Source organism: Blennius ocellaris, assembly GCF_963422515.1.
Source record: "Blennius ocellaris genome assembly, chromosome: 13".
In the NCBI taxonomy this organism is placed as follows: Eukaryota; Metazoa; Chordata; class Actinopteri; order Blenniiformes; family Blenniidae; genus Blennius; species Blennius ocellaris.
Window position 1 is genome coordinate 70,960 of NC_137662.1, and position 21,299 is coordinate 92,258.

At 47.1% G+C, this 21,299-nt stretch overlaps 1 protein-coding gene across 1 annotated transcript in view; it reads right to left on the bottom strand.

Moving 5' to 3' along the window:
• The window catches only part of LOC308138271 (Golgi-specific brefeldin A-resistance guanine nucleotide exchange factor 1-like), a gene marked incomplete at its 3' end in the record, with an annotated part of 97,951 nt that overhangs the window by 69,189 nt on the left and 7,463 nt on the right, over positions 1-21,299 (bottom strand). Inside the window, exons 2-3 of the mRNA XM_080507353.1 lie at positions 20,242-20,345; positions 20,034-20,100 (exon numbers count right to left, since the gene is read on the bottom strand). Of these exons, the coding sequence (XP_080363479.1) occupies positions 20,034-20,100; positions 20,242-20,337 (163 nt within the window). The remainder of the gene's footprint in view (positions 1-20,033; positions 20,101-20,241; positions 20,346-21,299) is intronic.

The following is a 21,299-nucleotide window of genomic DNA, read 5'->3' on the forward strand; positions in this document are numbered from 1 at the left end:
AGCAGTCATAGAATGATGGAAACAGTCATAGAATGATAGAAACAGTCATAGAATGATAGAAGCAGTCATAGAATGATGGAAACAGTCATAGAATGATAGAAACAGTCAGAATGATAGAAACAGTCATAGAATGATGGAAACAGTCAGAATGATAGAAACGGTGCTTTTCATTTATAAACTAGTGACTGAGGTGTTAAAATGTTTGCGGTGTACAAACGTCCAATCACAGAGCAGCTTCACCCAGGTGGTCAACAAGCAGTCCTACTGGAGCAGGAGCTCATTATGAAGGTTCACTTCTCTGGACCAACGGGAGCAGAAGCACTCGTGTTTAATCCATTCTTGTCTTCAGGTGATCAAACTGAGGTCCACAACTGAACGTTTGCTGGCAGCAGCCATGAGCAGTGAACACTAGTGAGGTAAAACACTGCAGAAGGGATGTCGACAGACATTTTAAAGAAATGCTCGTTGATTTCCCCGTGAGGAGAAAGTCGCTTTACGCTAAACCGAAGGGGAAATGTGGAGTTGTACAAATCAGAAGCTGAAATCAGAAGCTCTAAGAGGCTCACTGTAAGAGGCAGCAGTGTGGACAGACGTGCACAGTATTTGTGTTTCCTCTTTCAAACCGGCCGACGGGTTCTTTCCCATAAAGTTGCTTTCTGCAGTGCAGCGTGTCTCCCTCACAGGCTCGTTCTGCACACGCAAGGCTGCGTCTATCCAATCCGACTGGCATCACGGCCATGGAATGCTGAAGTCCACATTTTTCCCATTCAGCAAGGAAAAACGGCCTTTCAAAGCCAATCAGCTAGAAATGTTGCTTTGTTTTTATTTTCGACTGAACTTCCTGGAACCTATTATGGAGCTGTCAGGGATGTATATTTAGCTATGGCAACACAGGGCCTCCTCGCCCCCTTGCGCCACTGGTCATGTCACCTCTGATAAACAGAAAAACAATTGGTTATCCCTTTTGTCACCTTTAAAGAAAATGGCGTGGGGCCGTGTGTCTGTGGGTGGAAGTGGCTGTCTGTCACCGACACACTGGCGAGGGAGAGGAGCCTCATCATGTTCATCATGTGGGATGAGCAGGTAGGGGAGCACGGGGCCTCACCGCGGTCCCCGTCTGAAGCACACACACACATGAAGACCTCCTCACATGTCAACTCCACAGTGCTATGAACCAGCGACCGCCAAGGTCTGGCACCGTGGAACGCTCTCCAGAATGTAGAATCAAAGCAGAAGAGCTGAAAAGGGACTTACTGTGTGTAAAGCAGGAAAAGTCAAGATTTAAGGAAGATTTCTCCTTTTTCTTCACCCTGGTCGCAGGAGTGTGTATTCCACTTCAACCAAATAAAATACAAGAGTTCATTTAAAGCCTCAATAATGGCTTCTACAACACCCAACCCAGGAAAACTTTTCCTTTCTTATTTAAAGGCTCGGGTCACTTTCAAATGGTGAGGCACTAAAAATAATTACACAACTTTTAATCGTCCCGCAACATTTTCAGAACTCTAAAGTCTGTTTGCCTGCAGCTTCATCTGGAGCCACTTTTGAAACTCAAGAAAGCACAGCTTCAGACCTGAAGGTGGGTTTGGAGCCGCTGCAGCTCCTCTCTGTGTCGGTGCTTTCACCACAGCTTCCCTCTCCACAAATCAAAACGCACACAATGAAAAGCAGATCAGACGAAACTTGTCATTCAAGTGCAGATTTTAATTGAACCGTCAACGTTTTCCCCCTCTGGAACCGTGAGTCTGTTTGAAAAAAGCGAGGATGATGTTGTCTGGGAGAAGGTCGAGGAGGAGCGTCCTGGAGCCGCTGCAGAGGAGCTGAAGAGCCCTGGTCTGGACCACACCAGTCCAGAGGATTGTGGCGTTTGAGCCCCGGATTAGTTTCACCTCTACTTGACATCAACAGTAACATTGATGCAGTGGGTTCACAGGATCAGCCCCCCCCCCCCCCCCCCCCCGGACCTCAGGGCGTGACCCCCACCCCGAGTCGGCGCAGCCGAACCACCCAGAGGACGCCACACTTGACGCTCGCCGCCGGCCCTTCCAGGTCATAAATTTAGGCACATTTCAACACCCCCGCTGCTGCCAGTGCGGCAGGAATGTTTACCGTTTAAAAGCAACGTGCACCTCTCTGCATAGCTGGCGTGGCTGCGAGCTGCCTGCAGCATGCAGGCGCTGCTCGGGCCGGGGCGGCCCAGCCGAGAGGCTCACCGACCCTCACACAGGGATTATGAAGCACAATGGACAGATCTGGGGAGGAGGACCTCCAACTGACATCCACCTGCAGGCGAGCTGGACCGCTCCGACTCTACTCCGTCATCCAGGTTAAACATAGCACTGACAGTGGCGGGATTAATGACTCAGCAATAAATCTTCGTTGTGAAGTGACTTGGGCCTAATCCCAATTCAATTTTGTACCCCTAGCCCCACCCCTTAGCCCTCCACCTCCGCCTCTGCCTTCCCCTCCAAAATGAGGGCAAAGGCAAGTTTCAGCCCTTAGACTTGGGACCCCCCTCTCCCTCTGCCCGCCCCTCTCCCTCTGCTCAGCCCCGCCCCTCTCGCTCCGTCTCATAGTTGTGACATCATAATACGGCGCCGTTATCTCAGCAGAGCTGAGCCACGGATGTTTGTTGATTTTCCAGCAGGAGCGTCGTCCCGCCGTCCCAAATTCAACGTGTTGCAGCAGCTTGGCTGCTTCGTTTCCACATCAAGGCGAAGAAATAGACGGAGACATGGATTACTTCAGTTTTTGCGCTGTATTTGGACTTCAGAAATATTTCCTCATTCACCATGTGAAAGCGGAGGAGCTTCCTTGTTTGCTCGGGGGTCCCTGTTTTCAAAACACCATATTAGAAGACTTTGGAACTCTACAGTGTAATAATAAAATGTTATAAACACGGTCTCTACCAAACAAATACACACGGAAGCTACATATGGCAGACGGCAGTGCTACTGCCATTCTTACTAGTATAAAACACAACAGGTTTATATAACTAGAAGCGTATATATGTGAAATGCGAGTCCTTCGGCGCCATGTCCTCATACCCCTCTGTTTAAAGTGTGCATCTGGAAACGCTTCATCTAGAGGGGTGAATAGCCCTTCCCCTCACCCCTCCGCCTCTGCACAGTACTGAAATGGGACACCCCTCAGACTCTGGTGAACGTGCATTTCAAAGGGGAAGGGGTAAGGGGTAGGGCTAAGGGGTAGAATTGGGATTGGCCCTTGGTCCCTGTGTAAAACGTGTGATCCAGCAGAGGAAAGCTGGAACTGGGCTCTGCTGCTCGTCCCACTAATGCTCATTCCCTCGTAATGCTCCGACAAACTGGAGTTCCAACGGAGAACCAAAACACAACCAGACACACCTGATGACCTACCCTGAGTCGTTTAACGGAAAACCTCTTTGAAACACAAAAGTCCACATTCCAAAAAAATCTCAAAGTTAATAATTCTGCTGAGCAGTGATGTGTGTATGAAACATCAATGATCAGGACAAACTGATGGAAGACCACCTGATCACAATGTTCCCCCAACAGCAGCATTATCAAAGAGAGGACGACCCTGCAGACCATCACCAACATCTTGGTCATGGTTTCACCAACTTCCACCAGGCTGGAACAGGGGAGTGGTCTCACGGTGCTCCCAGAGTCAAACCGCCCAAACACTCACTGGTGGAACAAAGCGATTCTGAAACGATCCACGACACGTCGCACCGGTGAGGTGAAAGCCAGGGTGAGTTTGTGAAAACATGTAGGCAGCCGTGGCGTGGCCGACATAAGCAGGGAGGGAAAGTCACAGCTTCCCTCTGGCTGCTTCCACTCATCCAGTCACCCACCGTCTTCTCTCATTCTTTCCTCTGGTCATTTCATCCCATCAACATACACCGGTTTGATCGGGTTTTCAAAGAGCTTTTAAAGCACATTTTTAAACCGACTGTTGCTTTACGTACATGAGTGAGAAGCTGTTTGTACAGACAGAGGGAGCTTTACTTCTGACCTGCCAGGGGGAAAAAACCCACAAGAGAACTAAAGACATTCTTTTAGTTTGGTGAATCAATGTGAGCCTAGTTTTATCATCTACATTAAAATACAGTAATATCTGATTTATCAAGGCTAGATTGTTTTATAGACATTATTCTCTTTATGCTAAAGAATGTTGAGTAATGTGGGGAACCTGAAAGTCCTAGTGAAATGAAAATTTGACCTCCAAAACACTCTGGCTGTCGCTTCTAGGGACATTTTTTATGCTAACTAGCCCAAGGGTAAAATGCTAAAACACGGCAATCTGCGAGAAAATAGCTATGTTCGCTGCTGGGCGGAGCTTCTGACAATAATAGTGACGTCACTGGTTGTGCACACGCCCAAGTTGTGTTTACATTATGGAGGATCAGAGTTTTGACCACGAAGAGGCTGAATTTAACCAGATTTCATCATCATCATCATTTCAAACCCAGTGATTGATGAAGAAGACACAGAAGGTGGTTCTGCCATCGGTGACCCCGTCTGGAACATGTTTGAGGAAGCAGAAGACGCTTCATCCTCGACTCCTCATCTCCTCGTCTCCTCGTCTCCTCAGCCTCAGCAGCCGCCAGTTTTCACCTTTGAGGATTTGAGGCTCCTGACTTTTGTCAGAACGACCGGCTTCCTGGATCCAGCATGTCGAAGCGCTTTTCCCACTGCGTGGAATCACCGAAGATGAGTCCAGGTATTACTTGATCGTCTACTAGCCACCCGAGCTAGCGGCTCCCGCTAGGCGCCCGAGCTAGCGGCTCCCGCTAGGCGCCCGAGCTAGCGGCTCCCGCCGCCTGTGCTCCTTTCCTCCTCTCTTGGGTCTCTTCCAGGCTCAATCTTTCGTCAAGGCTCATAAAACGCCGACTATAACTTCAAAACTTGGATATTTAAGAGGGAAACAAGATCTGCACAACTCTTGACGTCACGCTCACAAAGAAGGATTCCCCCGACTTTCTCGGCTGGAGATTCAAAATTCAAATAACTAATAATTGTTATGCGGCAACAGTGGTGGGGCAGAGTCGGAGAAACCTTAGAAGTAGTACCCCAACTATCGTTTTTTGCAAAGTAGTGTTTTACATTTCACTGGGCCTTTAATGTGTCTTTGGTTTAAATGGCTAGGGTTTTGTACAAGTTTGAGTTTGTATAAAGCAAGCAGAGGCTGGCACCAAGTGTGTGTTGTTTAAAATATTTAAATATGGTCGCTGTGAGCCACGTGTTTGTACATCCTGTCCACTGTACAGTGTTTCACTCTCCGACGAGCCCCGGCATCATGACCACCGTAGATAAAGTGACATGCATGAACTCCTGCAGTAGTTTTTAGAGGTGGAGGAGGTGGAGGAGCCTCGGCCGCCCGCGACCACAGCACCGCTTCCACTCCTCCCTATCTTAGAGCACTGGTGTCACGATCAAGAATACAATCTGGTTTCCTCTAAAATGTCCTTCATGGTGCTTGCTGCACACACACACACACACACACACACAGGTATCAGATACATGCTGATTTAGTTTCAAAGGGTGTCCACGTGGTCTGAAGACCCCGGGCCAAACAGGCTGTCTCCACCTCAGATGGATGGATGCACGGCCGTCCACATGGGCAGGTCTATTTTGCTTTCGGAGCAATCAGCACCTCCTTGTTGTTCCCGGTCGTTAGCATGTCTGGTGGTCAGCTGCAGACCCCCGGACGGCTCCTTCCCCCCTGTCAGCACGGCAGCTTTTGTCAAAATTTGTTATCGGCGGTTCCGAGCGGCTCTATTTCAGAAGGGGAGCGTCAACAGCTTTGAAGCACTCCTGCTGCATGTGTCACCCCTTTTTTTTTTGATTCAATATTTGTGCTTTGAAATGCAGCCTGTTGTTTAATCACCCCCCCCCCCCCCGCCCCGCTGTCCCTCAACAAGAAATGTTTGACCTATGTCACCTTTACAGCACACAGTGCTCCAAACCCCCCCAGCTGCAGCCCACAAATAGGAGCGCTGCTTTTAATCCTGGTGCTCCACTACGGGCCAAGCGCCTGCTGTCACGGTGTGTGTGTGTGTGTGTGTGTGTGTGTGTGTGTGTGTGTGTGTGTGTGGGGGGGTCACTTCACAACACAGTTCAGGACCCAACTGGACTATTTTGCAGGATTTGGGCCTTCAGTTTCCAATACAACATTGTGGGCCTTGACAATGGTTTCCAGAGTACAACTTTTTGAAACACCCACATCTGAACATAAGACGACAACAACTCTTGTAAAACATTTGGTTGTGCTTATCGGCTCCATAGTAGCAGTGTGGAGCTGCTTGAGTAGACACCGATACTTCATACGGATACTGAGTGCCGTGACGGAGGAGAGAGAAGGAGCCTGCTGGGTGTGGTTACACCACCCAAACCAAAGCCTTCATCGGAATTCCACTGTCTGCAAAGTTTCATTGAGCAAACCATTTCATTTGTTATCCATAGGGTTGCAAAGGGGCAGAACATTTCCGATAAATTTCCAGAAAACATTCCAGAAACTTTCCATGAGAAGTTAAGCTGAGGAATTTGGGAAACATTCCAAATTAAATAAGCATCTATAAATGAACTGAATCGTCACCGAGCTGACGTACTAACTTCTAACGTACTTTCAGTAATAAGTTGAGGCCTACATTACAGATGGTCACATATTTTAACACAACACACTACATTTTAACTCATAATTCATATTACCTACAAATACATTGGTTGTAATTAATTAATTTCAGGGGATCAGAGGAAGTAAATGGCCTGTAAAGGAACTTAAATATATATTTTAAAAAGTCACCAATAATAAGCTGTGAACTAACCTTGAATTTGGTCAATTTCTGTTTTATTCCCATAAATTCTCATTAATTCCCACGGAAAGTTTCCAACTTTGAAAATTGCAGGAATTTCCATGTTTTATGAAGTACTACAGCACCCCGACTTAGTAAAACAAGTCCACAAAATGTTACAAATTAAAATGGGCAAAGAGAATTGCTTCAACATTTAAAAGATCTTACCTCTTCAAATGCTCGTTAGGAAAAACCAAAGGGTTGAAAATGATTAAACAGCTAAACAAAAAGGTGATTAAATATTGTTATAAATTCTTAAATGTCATTACAACAATCTATGAAACTCAACATGAAGGTTTTCAGTCCATCTTCAGTTTAAAAGTTTAAACATACTTTGCAGCTCTGGATGGATTTTATTTGATAGAGAAGTGGTCCAAAATGCTTTTTGAGGTTGTGAAGGATGCAGGTCTCGAGGTCAGTTTGTAGAACATGACAAATATTTGTGGTCACTGTCATACCACACAGACGCGAGTAAACAAAGGTTTCTATGGGAACGAGAGTCCTGTTTGTAAAAGAATAAAAAGTGGTTGTTGGTGAAGTGAGACCAACAACAAACACACGCTGTACGGAATTACGAGTGAGCACGTATGTATGTGTGGATCCTGGTCGAGAACAACATGCGAGTCAATGCTTAGCTAATTGGAGATGTGTATTACAACGTCTGTGGTCGCAGCACCCTTATGGGGCATGGAATAACGAGCAGCTGTGTGTGTGCGTGTGCGTGTGTGTGCGTGCGTGTGCGTGTGCGTTGGCTGCTGAGAGGTTTATTAACCCAGTCCATCAAGGCAGTGTGGGATTCACACCAAGACACTGAAGGCTTAAGGATGTGAGCGCCACACAAGCAAGACAGCAAGACAGCTCCTCTCCACAATACTAATACAGGCCCTTAATTTCCACCACAACAACTCTACCACATCCTCCACCACAACAACCCCCCCCCCCCCCCCCCAGAGCCGGGGCCTGGCAGTGGCTGCATGCACACCTTTGATTGGACCAGCTCTTCTGTCCTGAGGAGATTATCGGCAGCAGCCTCACTTCTTTCTATAGTGAGTCACACTGTATGTTTATGATAATGACCAGGACAAGCTGCTTTACAGGACCTGACCCTCTGGAATTACCCATATGGAATTACCGGGCTCTGGCAAAGGTGCGGAGAACCTGAAGGTCCTTTTTCCAGTCCGTGTTCCCATAAAGACGCCGAACGATCCAGCAGCACCAGTAACTCAGCGGGGCCGACGCACTGCTCACACAACACAAGAGGCTCAGTGGTCCAACTGGAGCTCCGTGACGGTCGCTGCCTGGCCGCACGACCGGTGATCCAATGTAATGTGTCGATATGAACAAACACTGCAGTATTCTGTATTAATGAATTCCTACATGTGACATTGCGGCCTCCGATTTCACCGTGGACGACGTATCTCACACTACCCAAGTAGTTTCAAACAAGAAAATAAAACACTTAGAGAATTGTTATCATTTAGTGATAATGGAGTAGGATGAAATGAACTAGAAAGTGTGTATTCAGCTCCATTTGAAGCCTTTAATCTCGATCATTAACAATGTCAGATTTTAACGGCTGCCGAAGTTGGAGACTCATTGCTCCCTGCTGGACTCTGCAGGCTAGCATTTAGCATTAGCATCATCCCTGCAGCAACTTCCAGAAACGTCCTGGAGCCTTAAAGTCCCAGTGAAATGTAAAACACTACTTTGCAAAAAACGATAGTTGGGGTTCTACTTGTAAGGTTCCTCCGACTCTGCCCCTCCACTGTTGTCGCATAACAAAGTTATTTGAATTTTGAATCTCCAGCCGAGGAAGTCGGGGGAATCCTTCTTCGTGGGCGTGACATCACGAGTTGTGCAGATCTCCATCTGTTGTGTTTATATCGGTTTGTTTCCTCTTAAATATCAAAGTTTTAACAGTGTTTTGAAGTTATAGTCGGCGTTTTATGAGCCTTGACGAAAGATTGAGCCTGGAAGAGACCGAGAGAGGAGAAAAGGAGCACAGGCGGCGGCAGTGGCTAGCTGCTAGCAGGAGCCGCTAGCTCAGGCGGCTAGTAGACGATCAAGTAACACCTGGACTCATCTTCGGTGATTCCACGCAGTGGGAAAAGCGCTTCGACATGCTGGATCCAGGAAGCCGGTCGTTCTGCCAAAAGTCAGGAGCCTCAAAGTCTCAAAGGTGAAAACTGGCGGCTGCTGAGGCGAGGAGACGAGGAGACGAGGAGACCAGGACGAATGGAGGACGAAGCGTCACACACCAATGTTTCTGCCTCGCGGTGTGGCGTTTCACAAGAGAAGTGCTCTGCAAGCCCTCGGTCACTGTGGAGTTTCTCAACATCAGACGGAAGCAAACATCTAATTTCTTATATTGAACGTAAATACATGCGTAGCAGGGCGAGTAATAGTTAAAGGCCTAGTGAAATGTAAAACACTACTTTGCAAAAAACGATAGTTGGGGTTCTACTTCTAAGGTTTCTCCGACTCTGCCCCACCACTGTTGTCGCATAACAAAGTTATTTGAATATTGAATCTTGTTTCCCTCTTAAATATCCAAGTTTTAACAGTATTTTGAAATTAGAGTCGCGTTTTATGAGCCTTGATGAAAGATTGAGCCTGGAAGAGACCGAGAGAGGAGAAAAGGAGCCGGGAGCCGCTAGCTCGGGCGGCTAGCGGGAGCCGCTAGCTCGGGTGGCTAGTAGACGATCAAGTAATACCTGGACTCATCTTCGGTGATTCCGCGCAGTCGGAAAAGCGCTTCGACATGCTGGAACCATGAAGCCGGTCGTTCTGACAAAAGTCAGGAGCCTCAAAGCCTCAAAAGGGGAAAACTGGCGGCTGCTGAGGCTGAGGAGACGAGGAGACGAGGAGACGAGGACGAAGCGTCTTCTGCTTCCTCAAACATGTTCCAGACGGGGTCACCGATGGCAGAACCACCTTCTGTGTCTTCTTCATCAATCACTGGGTTTGAAATGATGATGATGATGAAATATGGTTCAATTCAGCCTCTTCGTGGTCAAAACTCTGATCCTCCATAATGTAAACACAACTTGGGCGTGTGCACAACTCGTGACGTCACTCTGTTATTGTCAGAAGCTCCGCCCAGCAGCGGAAATACCAACGTTTATCGGATATTTTCTCGCAGATTGTCGTGTTTTAACATTTTACCCTTCAGCCAGTTAGCATGAAAATGTCCCTAGAAGCGACAGCCAGAGTGTTTTGGAGGTGGAATTTTCATTTCACTAGCACACACATTTGATTCCTTCGTGGTCTTCTCAGATCTTCAACATGTCAAACTAGCCTTAGCGTGGCTAGCTAGCAGGTTAAAGTGTTGCTTCAGGTGAGCTCGTTAGACGAGTGGCGTACAGTGTGACCAGCTGTGAGCATATAGGACTGTTAAGCTCAGTCTGTAGGAGCCTCTAGGACGACACCCGGGACAGTGAAACGTGGAATTTATGAGGCAGCTTACGTCTGTGAGTTCACTGATTTTCATCACACGGAATGTTTACAACACTAAAAATACAAAACGACATAAAGAGCGGGTCGTGTCAACAGAATCCATGTGCTCCTATCTCGGACCCGTCCACAGCTAAACTTAGAAGCACACTGAAAACCTACACTCACACCTTCAGAGAGTGTCAGCGCCGGCTTGCGCCGACGCTCTTAAAAATGCTTCCCCGCCAATCAACATGTCACCGCATGCTGCCCGCCGACCTGTTTTTAGAGTCCATCCCCAGAGCGGAGGAGCCGAGGACCCGGAGGTGTTGAAACGTCCCAAACCCGCCTTAATACCCCCGTTTTATTAACGCTCCAAGCTCAGCGCTGAGTAATTAAAGCGACACTCAAACTGGAAGTCCATTATCTGAGGGGCGGGGCTGGCGGTGGCGGTATCCGCCGTGATGCCGAGCCACAATTACCACCTCATAACTACAAGCTTAACAGAACATTAAAACGCAATCCAGGTGGGTGCAGAGAGAAACTCTAAATCTCCGGCGTCCAGTCAGAGTTGACAGCACGGAAGAAGGCCCAGACCCACACTGATCCTCCCTAAACTCTGGGAGCTCAGCCTGGAAAACTCAACGGCAAGCGGTGGTGGCCGAGAGGTTCGAGAGGCCGCCTTGGGACTGGAAGTTAGTAAGCTAGCAGGTTAGAACCCCACAGGGGTTGTGAGCGCTCACAACTGGTTCTCGCAAGGGTGCCAATGCCGCTGCTTCATATTTGGCTTCTTTTGTAGCGAGGACCGATGGTTAGAAAGATTAAAAATGAAAACGGCGACAGCAACTCAAACTACTGAAAAGAGTTAAGAAGGGTGAAAACACTCAAATGGATGTAACAAAACAGGCACTCAGCTCAAACTGCAAAATCCACAAAAACCACCAAATCCACCTGTGGAAAGTCAAACTTACAAATAATGGTGAAAAGTGGTTGTTTTTAGATTTCAGAATCAGTTTGCAAGCTGGGATGTCTTCACTCTTACAGATGAAACTATTCAGATGAAATGTCCTTGGTGAAAGCGGGAGGAAAAGTAGGGCTGGGCAAAAAAAACACAACAAATGGATTTAATCAATTAATCGAATTTGTAGCTAAAAAAAAGATTTTTATTTCGCAAATTCTCTTTTTTCTTTTTCGAATTGCGTTCTACTACTCCTTGTGGGCTTCCAGAGTTGCTGTTGTACTTTTGCTTAAATTTGAGTTAAAGCTTGAATTTGCTGAATGACGGAGCCTCATTGACTTTTTATTTGGGATTGTTTACATGTATTTTAGCCTGAGGACTGGATCTGCTGGCGGCAATGTTTTTTAAGTGCATTGAGAGAGAGAGAGAGAAAAAAAAGAGATTGGAATCGAAACTCAAATCTTTCTCTAGAAAATCATAAATGTTTTACTGGGCGAAATCGCCCGGCCCTATTATAAAAGTTAGCCCTCTGGTATGATTGATAAAACCAAAAGGGAAGAGGCCTGAGCTGAAACGGACGCCGACATCACTGCAAATCAAACAGCAGAACAAATGAAGGTGGTTTGAAGCAGCTGGATGTCCCCCCCCCCCCCCCCCCCCACACTCTCTGCAGCCTCTTGTTTGGGACTCAGAGGGGATAGTTTGTTTTGTCCACATCTTGCCCACTGTTCCTGTCGGCACCTCAGGTCCTCGACGGCACCTTCGACCCGCTCTTCCATCTGACCTGCAGCCCCCCCCCCCCACACACACACACACACACACTCTGCAGACGCCCGGGCTGAGATGATTAATAGCCCTCTGCTGGGACCCTCCATCCGCTCAGCACATTGTTGAGAGCCTGTGAAACAGGACAACAGTTGCATCCCCCTCTTCACACGGGGGCCTAAGCCCTGCCTGTCAGTCCCTGGTTAGGAGCCTGTTAACTGGCCAAGATTTACAGCTACTAACCAGCACTAGGTGGCAGCCTGTGCAGGGTGGGGGGGCATGCCCAATTAATCACAGCATTTTAAATGGGGACTTTTTACAAGTGTCGGCACACATGCCATCCCTGGGATAAGCACGGGTATAATCCATGGAGGATCCCATCAACCAGCATTCATTTTAGATAACGCTTTATGGCTTAAATCTAATGTTTTCTTTTTAAAAGTTTCACTCTCGTTTAATAGAAAAATTTAATTGCGAGATCTGTGAAATTTCCCCAACATACTTTTTGTCCCAAAAAATCTTAGATTTCTGTACTAAAACAGTAAACGACAAGAAAAAGAAAGCACTGTGGATTGTTTGAAATAGCTGCTACCAGTATGTTTGCAGTGGAGTTGCCACATTCTTGAGGTGAGGGTCCACTGACATACTGACGTGTAATTAGAACATATAGGTTTTTGTTTTTTTTAATGTACAGTACACTCAGTGGTGGGGAAAAGTATTGCATTAAGAATCACTATCTCCAAGCCTGGTCTCAGGTCTTCAAGCACACTTTCTTTTAGTACACTCACTGCCAAAATACTGAACAAATCCTAGCAAATGCTCATTAAAGGCTTAAATGATACGTCAGACATTTTGAGTATCACGTCATTTTGGTACCAGTGATGCACTTTAATTAAAGGTCGTGCTTTTTATAGAAAGACATCAATTGCTAGGGTCTGCATAAAGCCAGCACCTTTGGAAGTTCTTCGGAGACCAAAATGGCCAACAAAAAAAAAAGGAACCTAATGCAAGGAAAAAACACCTGAAGATCGAGATTCTCAGCCAGGAAGGGTACAAGCTGGCGCCAGATAGCGAGGGACTGTAGATGCAGTCCTTCAGGTGTTGGATACACTCTGCAGGAATACAGATGAACCAACAGCTTGGAAGAGAAACCAAGATGTGGGTGTCCAAAGAGTTTCTCCAGCAAGAAACGACCACATCCTGATCTGCACTTGGCAGCAGTGGTCAAACCAAACTGGTGTCCAGCGTTCCACCAGCACTGTATGTGTCCGGTTTTTTTAACATCACGACTTCAGGTCCGAGAAGCCTGTGGAGAGGCCCCTGGGCGAAGAGAGGCAGGCGTCGCCGTTGGAGCCCAAGCACACAAGAACTGGACAGCCGGGAATTGGACAAGAAATTCTTTGATCAGATGAACGTGAGGCTGTGCAGAAGAAGGCCTCCAGCACGCACAGTACCCACTGTCAAGCCTGGCAGAGGCAGAGCATCAGGGTTTGGACGTACGAGTGCTGCTGGTGTTGGTCATCTCACCGTCCGTCATTGACCTCTGCCAGCCATTGTGCCGTTCTCCAAACACTCACGGTCCCTTCTGCACGTCCGGGTCAAAACTCAATGCCCCTTTGCCACACGTCCAGGGTCAGCAGAGCGACGTAGTGGTCAGCTCACACCCAGGACATGAGCTCCATCCAATGTCCGGAGGATTACCATAAGGCCTGTTTCAAAATGTAAACCAAGGAATTTAGGAGAAAAAGACTCCAGCCAGGATTAGAGCTCGCCAGCTAACTAAATATTCATTTGATGACGTGATGGTTTGTTGATTTTTTTTTAACACAATCTGTTATTTGTCGACTTTGATACCAACAATGTTGAGAACTGACATATTGGAACTGTCAAATGGACTTTTGTCAGTTATTCTAGTAAAGAAAAAAAAATAATTAGCATTTATTTGTGTCCATCTAATGTAGCCATACCTTTTGAAACAAAGATTTGCGATGGTGTCAAAAACCTTTCACCACTGTATATTACACAATAAGGCTGCGTGATATGAAACACACAATATGTGACACCGTCCTCCTGGAGAACATCATCAGTCTCTGATCGTAGCGACACTGAGATCATTGACAAGAAACACAGACCCTCCACTGCTGAGGTGACGGTCTGTGTTCTGACATGTGTTCTTCCAAATAACGCTGCTCTGTCTCTTTGCTCTAACTAAGCAGGTTTTTTTCTTTGATTTGCTTTTCCAGACGTCAGTCTGCACCGGCTGTCTTCATTGTTTCTGATTGTGCCATGAAGTATGAAAAAATGTTGAAATAATGCCGTGAAGACTTTTAGCAGTTTAACCATGAAAATGGATTCAAGCCTGGTCTGGCTCCACCTCTGAGGAGCTGAACGTGGAGTTGATCCAGGTAAAAAAAAAATAACTAAACTGGACCATTGTGGAGAATGACGGTGCTTCACGGAGTGCTGATATTGTGAAGCTGCCTGAAGCGACTTCAGTCCTGTTTAATCTGAAACTCTGTTGAAGAAGAGATTGAGAGCAACCAATCAGTCGATAGCAACATTGTGCTACTGATGTATTTTGGACTGCCTTTTAGACAATATTCAACAATGACTCAATTTAACTGCACAAATTATTGAGGGCATCAACAGTAGCCAGGCGCTCCCAGGAGAAAATGCCATTAAACGTTAGATTTCTGGATGTTTCCACACGGTACCGACGCCGTCATGTTTGTCTCCGTGTTCCTACCCTGAGCTGCACTGGCCATTTGCATTATTCTTAGTTTATGGGCTTTCACACGACACTAATCTGGGACTGAGCCAGGTCGGCCATGAGCACAAGAGGGGTCACTGACAGGACAAATCCCCCCCCCCCCCCGACAATGTGAAGAAGCAGAGCATTCTGTAAACCTCTGGGAAGTGAACGTGAAGGGCTGGCATGCAGCTGAGAGGGGGATCTTCCCACTGCGCAGGAAGGTGGCAGAAACAGGACCGCAAGTTGATTCCATGCACTTTCACAGTAAAGTCTGGATGACATTTTTATTTAATTTTTTCTTTAAAAAAAAAAAACACTGAACCCACAGATTACATTTATACGGCAGTGTGTGAAGTGACAGGTAATGTGTAGAATTTTTAATGACGATGCACATCGTGAGGCCAAAAGGGGAAGATATTAAATATAAGATGCACGAGCCAGGATCAAAATTTGGCAAATGTCACCAGTCAGGCAAAATATACAAATACTTTCCAGACAATCGTGTTTTTTTTTTTCATGGACGTGTCAAACGTATGGCCTGTGTCTGTGGGCAACAAGCGGCCCACAGGATGACCCAGTCCGGCCGCTAGCTGACCCAGCAATGTGCAAAAATCACACGTATAAGCACGTTCATAAAATAATGCTACTTTTTGATAGAGCCAACTTCTGATTGTGATTTACTCCGTGTGGTCCTTCATTAAAAGTAGTAGTAGTTGAGAATTTAAAATAAATAAATAAATAAAGCACTTATTGGTCGGGAAAAAAAACTTAAAAAAAGAAAAAAAAAAAGAAAGCTGAATACCACCAGAATCAAGTTTTCCAAAATAGATCAAGCAATTCTTTGAAAAAGAACCATCTCTGGTCATGAAGTTCATGAAACCATCATTAAACACGTTGTCCATCACGACCACTAAGACTGCATTTGATGGACATGAACATGTCTGACACTCTTGTGTCTTGACTTTTGACCCCCCCCCCCATAGAAAAATCAGCGGCAGCAGGAGTTGATCTGGTGCTTAGAGCTCCGAGACGCCGCAGCCACGCAGCAGCCACGCAGCAGACACGCCAAGCATTGCCATGAGGCAGATTCTCGCTGCTCAGAAATGCCTTCATGAGTAAACATATTTGCATAAGTGGCCGAGTGACATGAATTATGGCTCCTCTTCTTTGGCATTTGCCAGCTGCCTCCTGCCGCTTCAATTGGGGGAGATTTATGTGTGAAGATCAGGTGGCGGTGGGGAAGTGTGCGTGTGTGTGTGTGTGTGTGTGTGTGTGTAGTCCTCATCCAGTTCCCAAGTGCTTGTACCACAACCCCCGAAGACCCAGTAACACACACACACACACACGCGACCTTGAAACGAGGGCCAGCATGTGTGCATTCTGTCCTGATGAGTGACGTGATGTAAAAAGAGGTGAATTAGTGAGGTCGTCTCCGACACTCAGATTCCACTCAGTGAAAACACACAGGAAACATTTCAAAACACTGCACTTTCTGCAGCTGAACGCCTCCGGTTTCAATGCGGCGATAAAAAAAAAATCAAGACGTCGGCACACAATGAGCGTTGCGTGACGGCGTTGCATTGAAAAATGTATTATTTAGAGATAATTGTAAATCTGGCCCCCCGCCGGTCGGCTCTGCTTTGGAGAGAGCGGGATAATTATTGGAAAGGTCAGCTGGAGAGTAATCAAATCATCCTCCACTATGTTCATTCCACAAATCCACTGCCATGCCCCCCCCCCCCCTGATATCTTCCTCTGGTGTCGTGCTGGTGATTCGAGTCAATTAGAGGTGTGCTTGTGAATTTCGTTAGTGTCTGGATGAGGAGGAGAAAGCTGTCAGTCAAAAGGCCACTCTGGCTGTGTATCTGGGGAGCTGCAGAGGGCTCCAAACCTGTATTTGTATGAATAAAAATGAAGGGATTTAGGAGCAGACTGTTTCTTCTGCGGACTTGTCAAAGAACCTGACCTTGGCTGCAGCGGAGGGGGGGGTTTTTGACGGGGCGGGAAGAAAGAATTGAAGATTGGAGAAGCTCAGGCTCAGTGAATTCTGCATAAAAAAGGGCAGAGCTGAGAAAATGTAGGTGAGCGGGAGGGGAAAAGGCGATGCATGTCTGGACCGAGAGGCTGTTCTCGGCACCCCCGTTACTCTCGGAGGTGAAGTCGAGCGCTGAAATAAACCCGCCGAATTATTCAGCAAAGGACCTCAGACAGATTTGTCTGTGTGATATCAATCCCGCGTGGCAGAGACCCCCCCCCCCGTCACTGTCGGGGAAAGAAACAAAGACTCAATCTGCAGCTCACACTGCCAGTGGGACCAGGGCTGTCCAACATGAAGCCCCCGGACCAGACCCCGGCCCCCCCCCCCAGGTTCAGTCCTGCCCGCAGAGTGGCCTCTGTGGAAAACTTAACTGCTACTCAACACCCAGACAACCACATTGTAGAAATATGGGGGGAAAACCACAGTCCAATTCCTTTGCTTCTGAAACACTGCTTAAAGCAGGGGTGTCCAACATGCGGCCCGGGGGCCAGAAGCGGCCCGCCAGAGGATCTAATCTGGCCCGCCATGGGATTTTTTTTTTTTTAAAGTACAAGTGTGAAAACTGACAGAGGCTGATCGAAAAACACTCGATTGGCAAAAATGACATTCAAAACCGCCCTCGGTCAGAATTTGACCCCCGACATTAATGCATCTGTGGAGGTCACATAACGCAACGCCTTTCACAATAAAACATTGAGTCCAACTTATGTGAAATGATACTTTAGACACATAAACTCCAAAAAATGTCCAGATGATGACAAATTGTTTTAATTCTCGATAAAAATACGAGATCCAGATACAGGTGACTGAGGGTTTGTTTTTGCAAATATAATAATATCTGATTTCCTTTCATATGTACATTTCAGAATAGACTGACAAATCCTTGCAGTTACAAAAGGATGAAAAGAAGACTTTGACATTTGTCCATATCTGCTTTTTAATATGTGATGTTGGACTTGTTGGGCCTCCAGAGGTCAGATTAGGGTTGATGTGGCCCCTCAACTGAAATGAGTTTGACGCCCCTGGCTTAAAGGAATGTCACATACTTTCGGGGTCTTTTATTTATCCCGAGTCGTATCGCTGTCGCAGTGCTTGATGACCGTTATTGACGACATCAGCCCGGTCGGTCAGGTCTGAACTGAGCCGATGTGGCCACTGACTACAAACGCTGGACGTCCCTGTTTCAGGTGGTCAGACACCAACACAAGAGGCTTTCTGCACGTCGGGGCTGCTCCATAAGGCAACATGCATGGACACGGCAACAAAACAAAGCCAACAGACAATTAATCGAGCAGTTGCTTGTTTTTAATTCTCCTGTGGTGCCTGGATTAGTAGACATAACACAGCCCACATGGTTATTCGTGTCATCGCGAGAGCTACTGCTACCACTTAGCCAACTGTTCCAACACAAATACGGATCAAGTCGAATATCACAAGGCTCATTATGTCATATTGTGTGTGTGTGTGTGTGTGTGTGTGTGTGTGTGTGTTGGCACTTGGGTGTCCACACTTAAAGACACATGGAGGCCACAGCGCGGTGGATAACTCAATTCTATGCTTTTAATAAGGTTATGGACGGAGGGATTGGGTGTCCAGCTCCATCCGTCCCAATGAGAGGGAAGACGTTTGCTTCCTGTGTGAGGTGGAGCTGAGGCATTACGACACATGGTCCGTGGCCAAGCCAACTCCCTCCACTGTGCTCTCATTGTTCCACCAACGAGAGAAGAGTCTCTTCTTCTTCTTCTTCTTTTTTTCCTCCAAAATAGTTGAAGAAAACTTGTTCCTGCTTTCTGAAAAGAGAGACAACACTTCCTTTCCCAGAACAATCCATCTCTCCGCCTGACAAGGACTCCCTGCTATATTTACCCAACCAAAGTTGCAGATGATATACTTCCAGCTGCACTCCTGTCCAGCTCAGTGGCACATGGTGCCGTCAATCAGCCGAGCTCCGGCAGAACAGTGAAACCTCAGCCAGTGATAGAGATGGAGGGGGGGGGGGGGGGGGGGGGGGGGGGCGAGAGAAGAAAGGCGGAGAGGCGCTGAGAAACCTTGTGGGGACTAATTCAGATTTCCTTTGCCGGTTGGCTTTTGTTGTTACAGAGCAGAGATACACACCAGAGTGAATGGAATTACTGAGCTTTCATTAGGCAGACAGCTGGGCCACTGCAAAGCCTCAAAAGCAGCAGCAAAACACAGCCCACCCGCAAGATCGCCCACCAAAACACTGCCCGTTGTCTTCGGGAGGCACAGCGAGGAGCTCTATTAGGCCGTTATGCCGCTGCAGAAACAAAACAAATTGATCAGCGTCTCCAGAACGGCGTTCAGCTTTACTGTGGGCGATTTCATCTCCATTTTGTTTCTCATCAGGCCACGGATGTAACGTCTGAGAGGCACAGGAGAGTTGGGCTTAAGCTTGGAACAAGGCCTTCCAACAGCCTTGACATGAACTCATTACTTCATGCAAATGTCCCACAAAGACAGAAAAAAAGAAAAGAAGAAAATTACAATTTTATATGTGATTTCCACTCTGCTCAAATACAGTGAGCAGAAGTGGAGGGTTTACAGGGAGAGGAAAGAGGAGAGAGGAGGGTTAACCTCCTCAGCCAGCAGCGCCTGTCCATCTCATTGTGTTATTCCCTGGAGGGGAGGGGGGGGTGGCAGCAGCGGTGGGGGGGGGCATCAGTTCTGCACGGCTCCATGTGTTACATCTTTCCCATTGCTCACATCTTCTACAACTGGAGCAGCAGGACTGTGGGAGCTGCCGACTCTCATCGCAAAGGCATGACAACATGCACAACTGTCCTCAGAGTCAGTTTAGGTCTGTGTGGAGGGAGGAAGGGGGGGGGGGGGGGGCAGGAACTTTAGGTATGTCGGGGTTTTTACAGTGTTGAGAGAAAACCCCCATTTTCTGTGGTAACGGGGGTCATGAAACCTTTTTGAAACCTAGAACTGCATGATTGCTGCGAGAGAGAGAGACGACGACGACGACAACAAAAAAGAAAACATCAATTACTAAAGACAGATTTCTTTCTGTGATCCCATGAAGAAAACCGAGTGAAAACCCACGAAACACCTCGCTCGTTTCTTTTCAACACTGAGAAACTGAATGGAATCGTGTTGAAGCGAAGCCGTGGAGACCACTGGAGCAACCACTGCCTCTGGAACGGCCTTCAACCTCAGTGTGGCTCCTCCTCTCACCTGCCCCCCCCCCCCCCAGCAGTGACTCAGGCTGGTGTCACACCTTCTAAAGTACCTTTTATGCTGTTGAGGATGTCCTTCAGGTGCCCAAAGCTGTGGAGGAGAGGATCTTGCTCTTCGTCCTGGAGAGAAAAACCACAGAATTAGCACGTGATGGCTTCAGGAAGTCATGAAAATCAAGGATTAGTTCGGGAAAAGTGCATCTTCTTGCATCAATACAAAAACTGTGTAGAACATGTGGCGTGAATGGAGCTAGAACCTACCAGTGGAGTGTGGGTATTCCATCTGGAGTTCCTCTTTATGGCTCCGACTACAGTGGCGATTTCACCCTGAACAATATAGATGTTCTTGTCCACCATGCTGGGGTCTGGCAGAGAAACACAAAGAGGACATGCTCAGTATCGGTGACACTTCTCATCGGGGGTCCGCCGCTCAGAAGGGTCTGGAACATGGTTGGACTCCAGCCGTTTGACCTCCTCGCGCTTGGTTTTCACCCCGTGGAAGTGTTAAAATGGGACACCGGTGGTTCCTCGGGTCCAGATCCGTCTGCCGCTCAATGTCGGAATTCAAAACACAAACAAGGTAAAGAAAGCGCTATTCCAGCCTCTGTTCCCATAAAGCCCACAAAGGAGCTCCAGTGTTTTCAGTAGCTGTGTGAAACACTTAACGGTGATACAATAAGACGCTTCATCTGAAGACTGTGCTTAAGTTACGTAACGTCACCGTGTGACGCTTCTCAGGGATCTTCAGAGGAAAAATGTCCGTCAGAGCGAGACGGGAGGAGAAGTGCTGCTCTTTTCCTCATCGCACTAAACGAGGAGGATGTAGGCATGTGGATGTGGAAACTGGACAATCTGATCTCTCCGTCTGAAACTCTTCTGACAATTCAATTCAACTTTATTTCAATATCAGTCTCCATTTTTTATTGACTTGCATATTTCTTCTGCTTCTTCAAAACCAATCAATTTAAAATGATGGCAGTCTGTGAATGGAAAAGGTGTATTACTCCTTTGGCAAAGCACGTCTTTCCTCCAGTCGCTGCACCGAATTTCACTGGAAAACAATAAAGAAACTCGCCACACATGAAACTGGTGACGTGCTTCAAAGTGATATTTCAGGGACCTTACAGCAAACATCACATGATGTGCTGGAACAGCGGTATTGTTTTTAAAGGTTTTCTAATGGAAGCGGATTACATACAATGGTACATCTTGGTTCAAACTGAAGATGTGTTAGCACAAGTCATCAAAACCCAGAAGCTTCACTCGTGGAGAGTTCAGAGGTTACCGGCTGACATACGAGCTGGGACAGATCACAATCT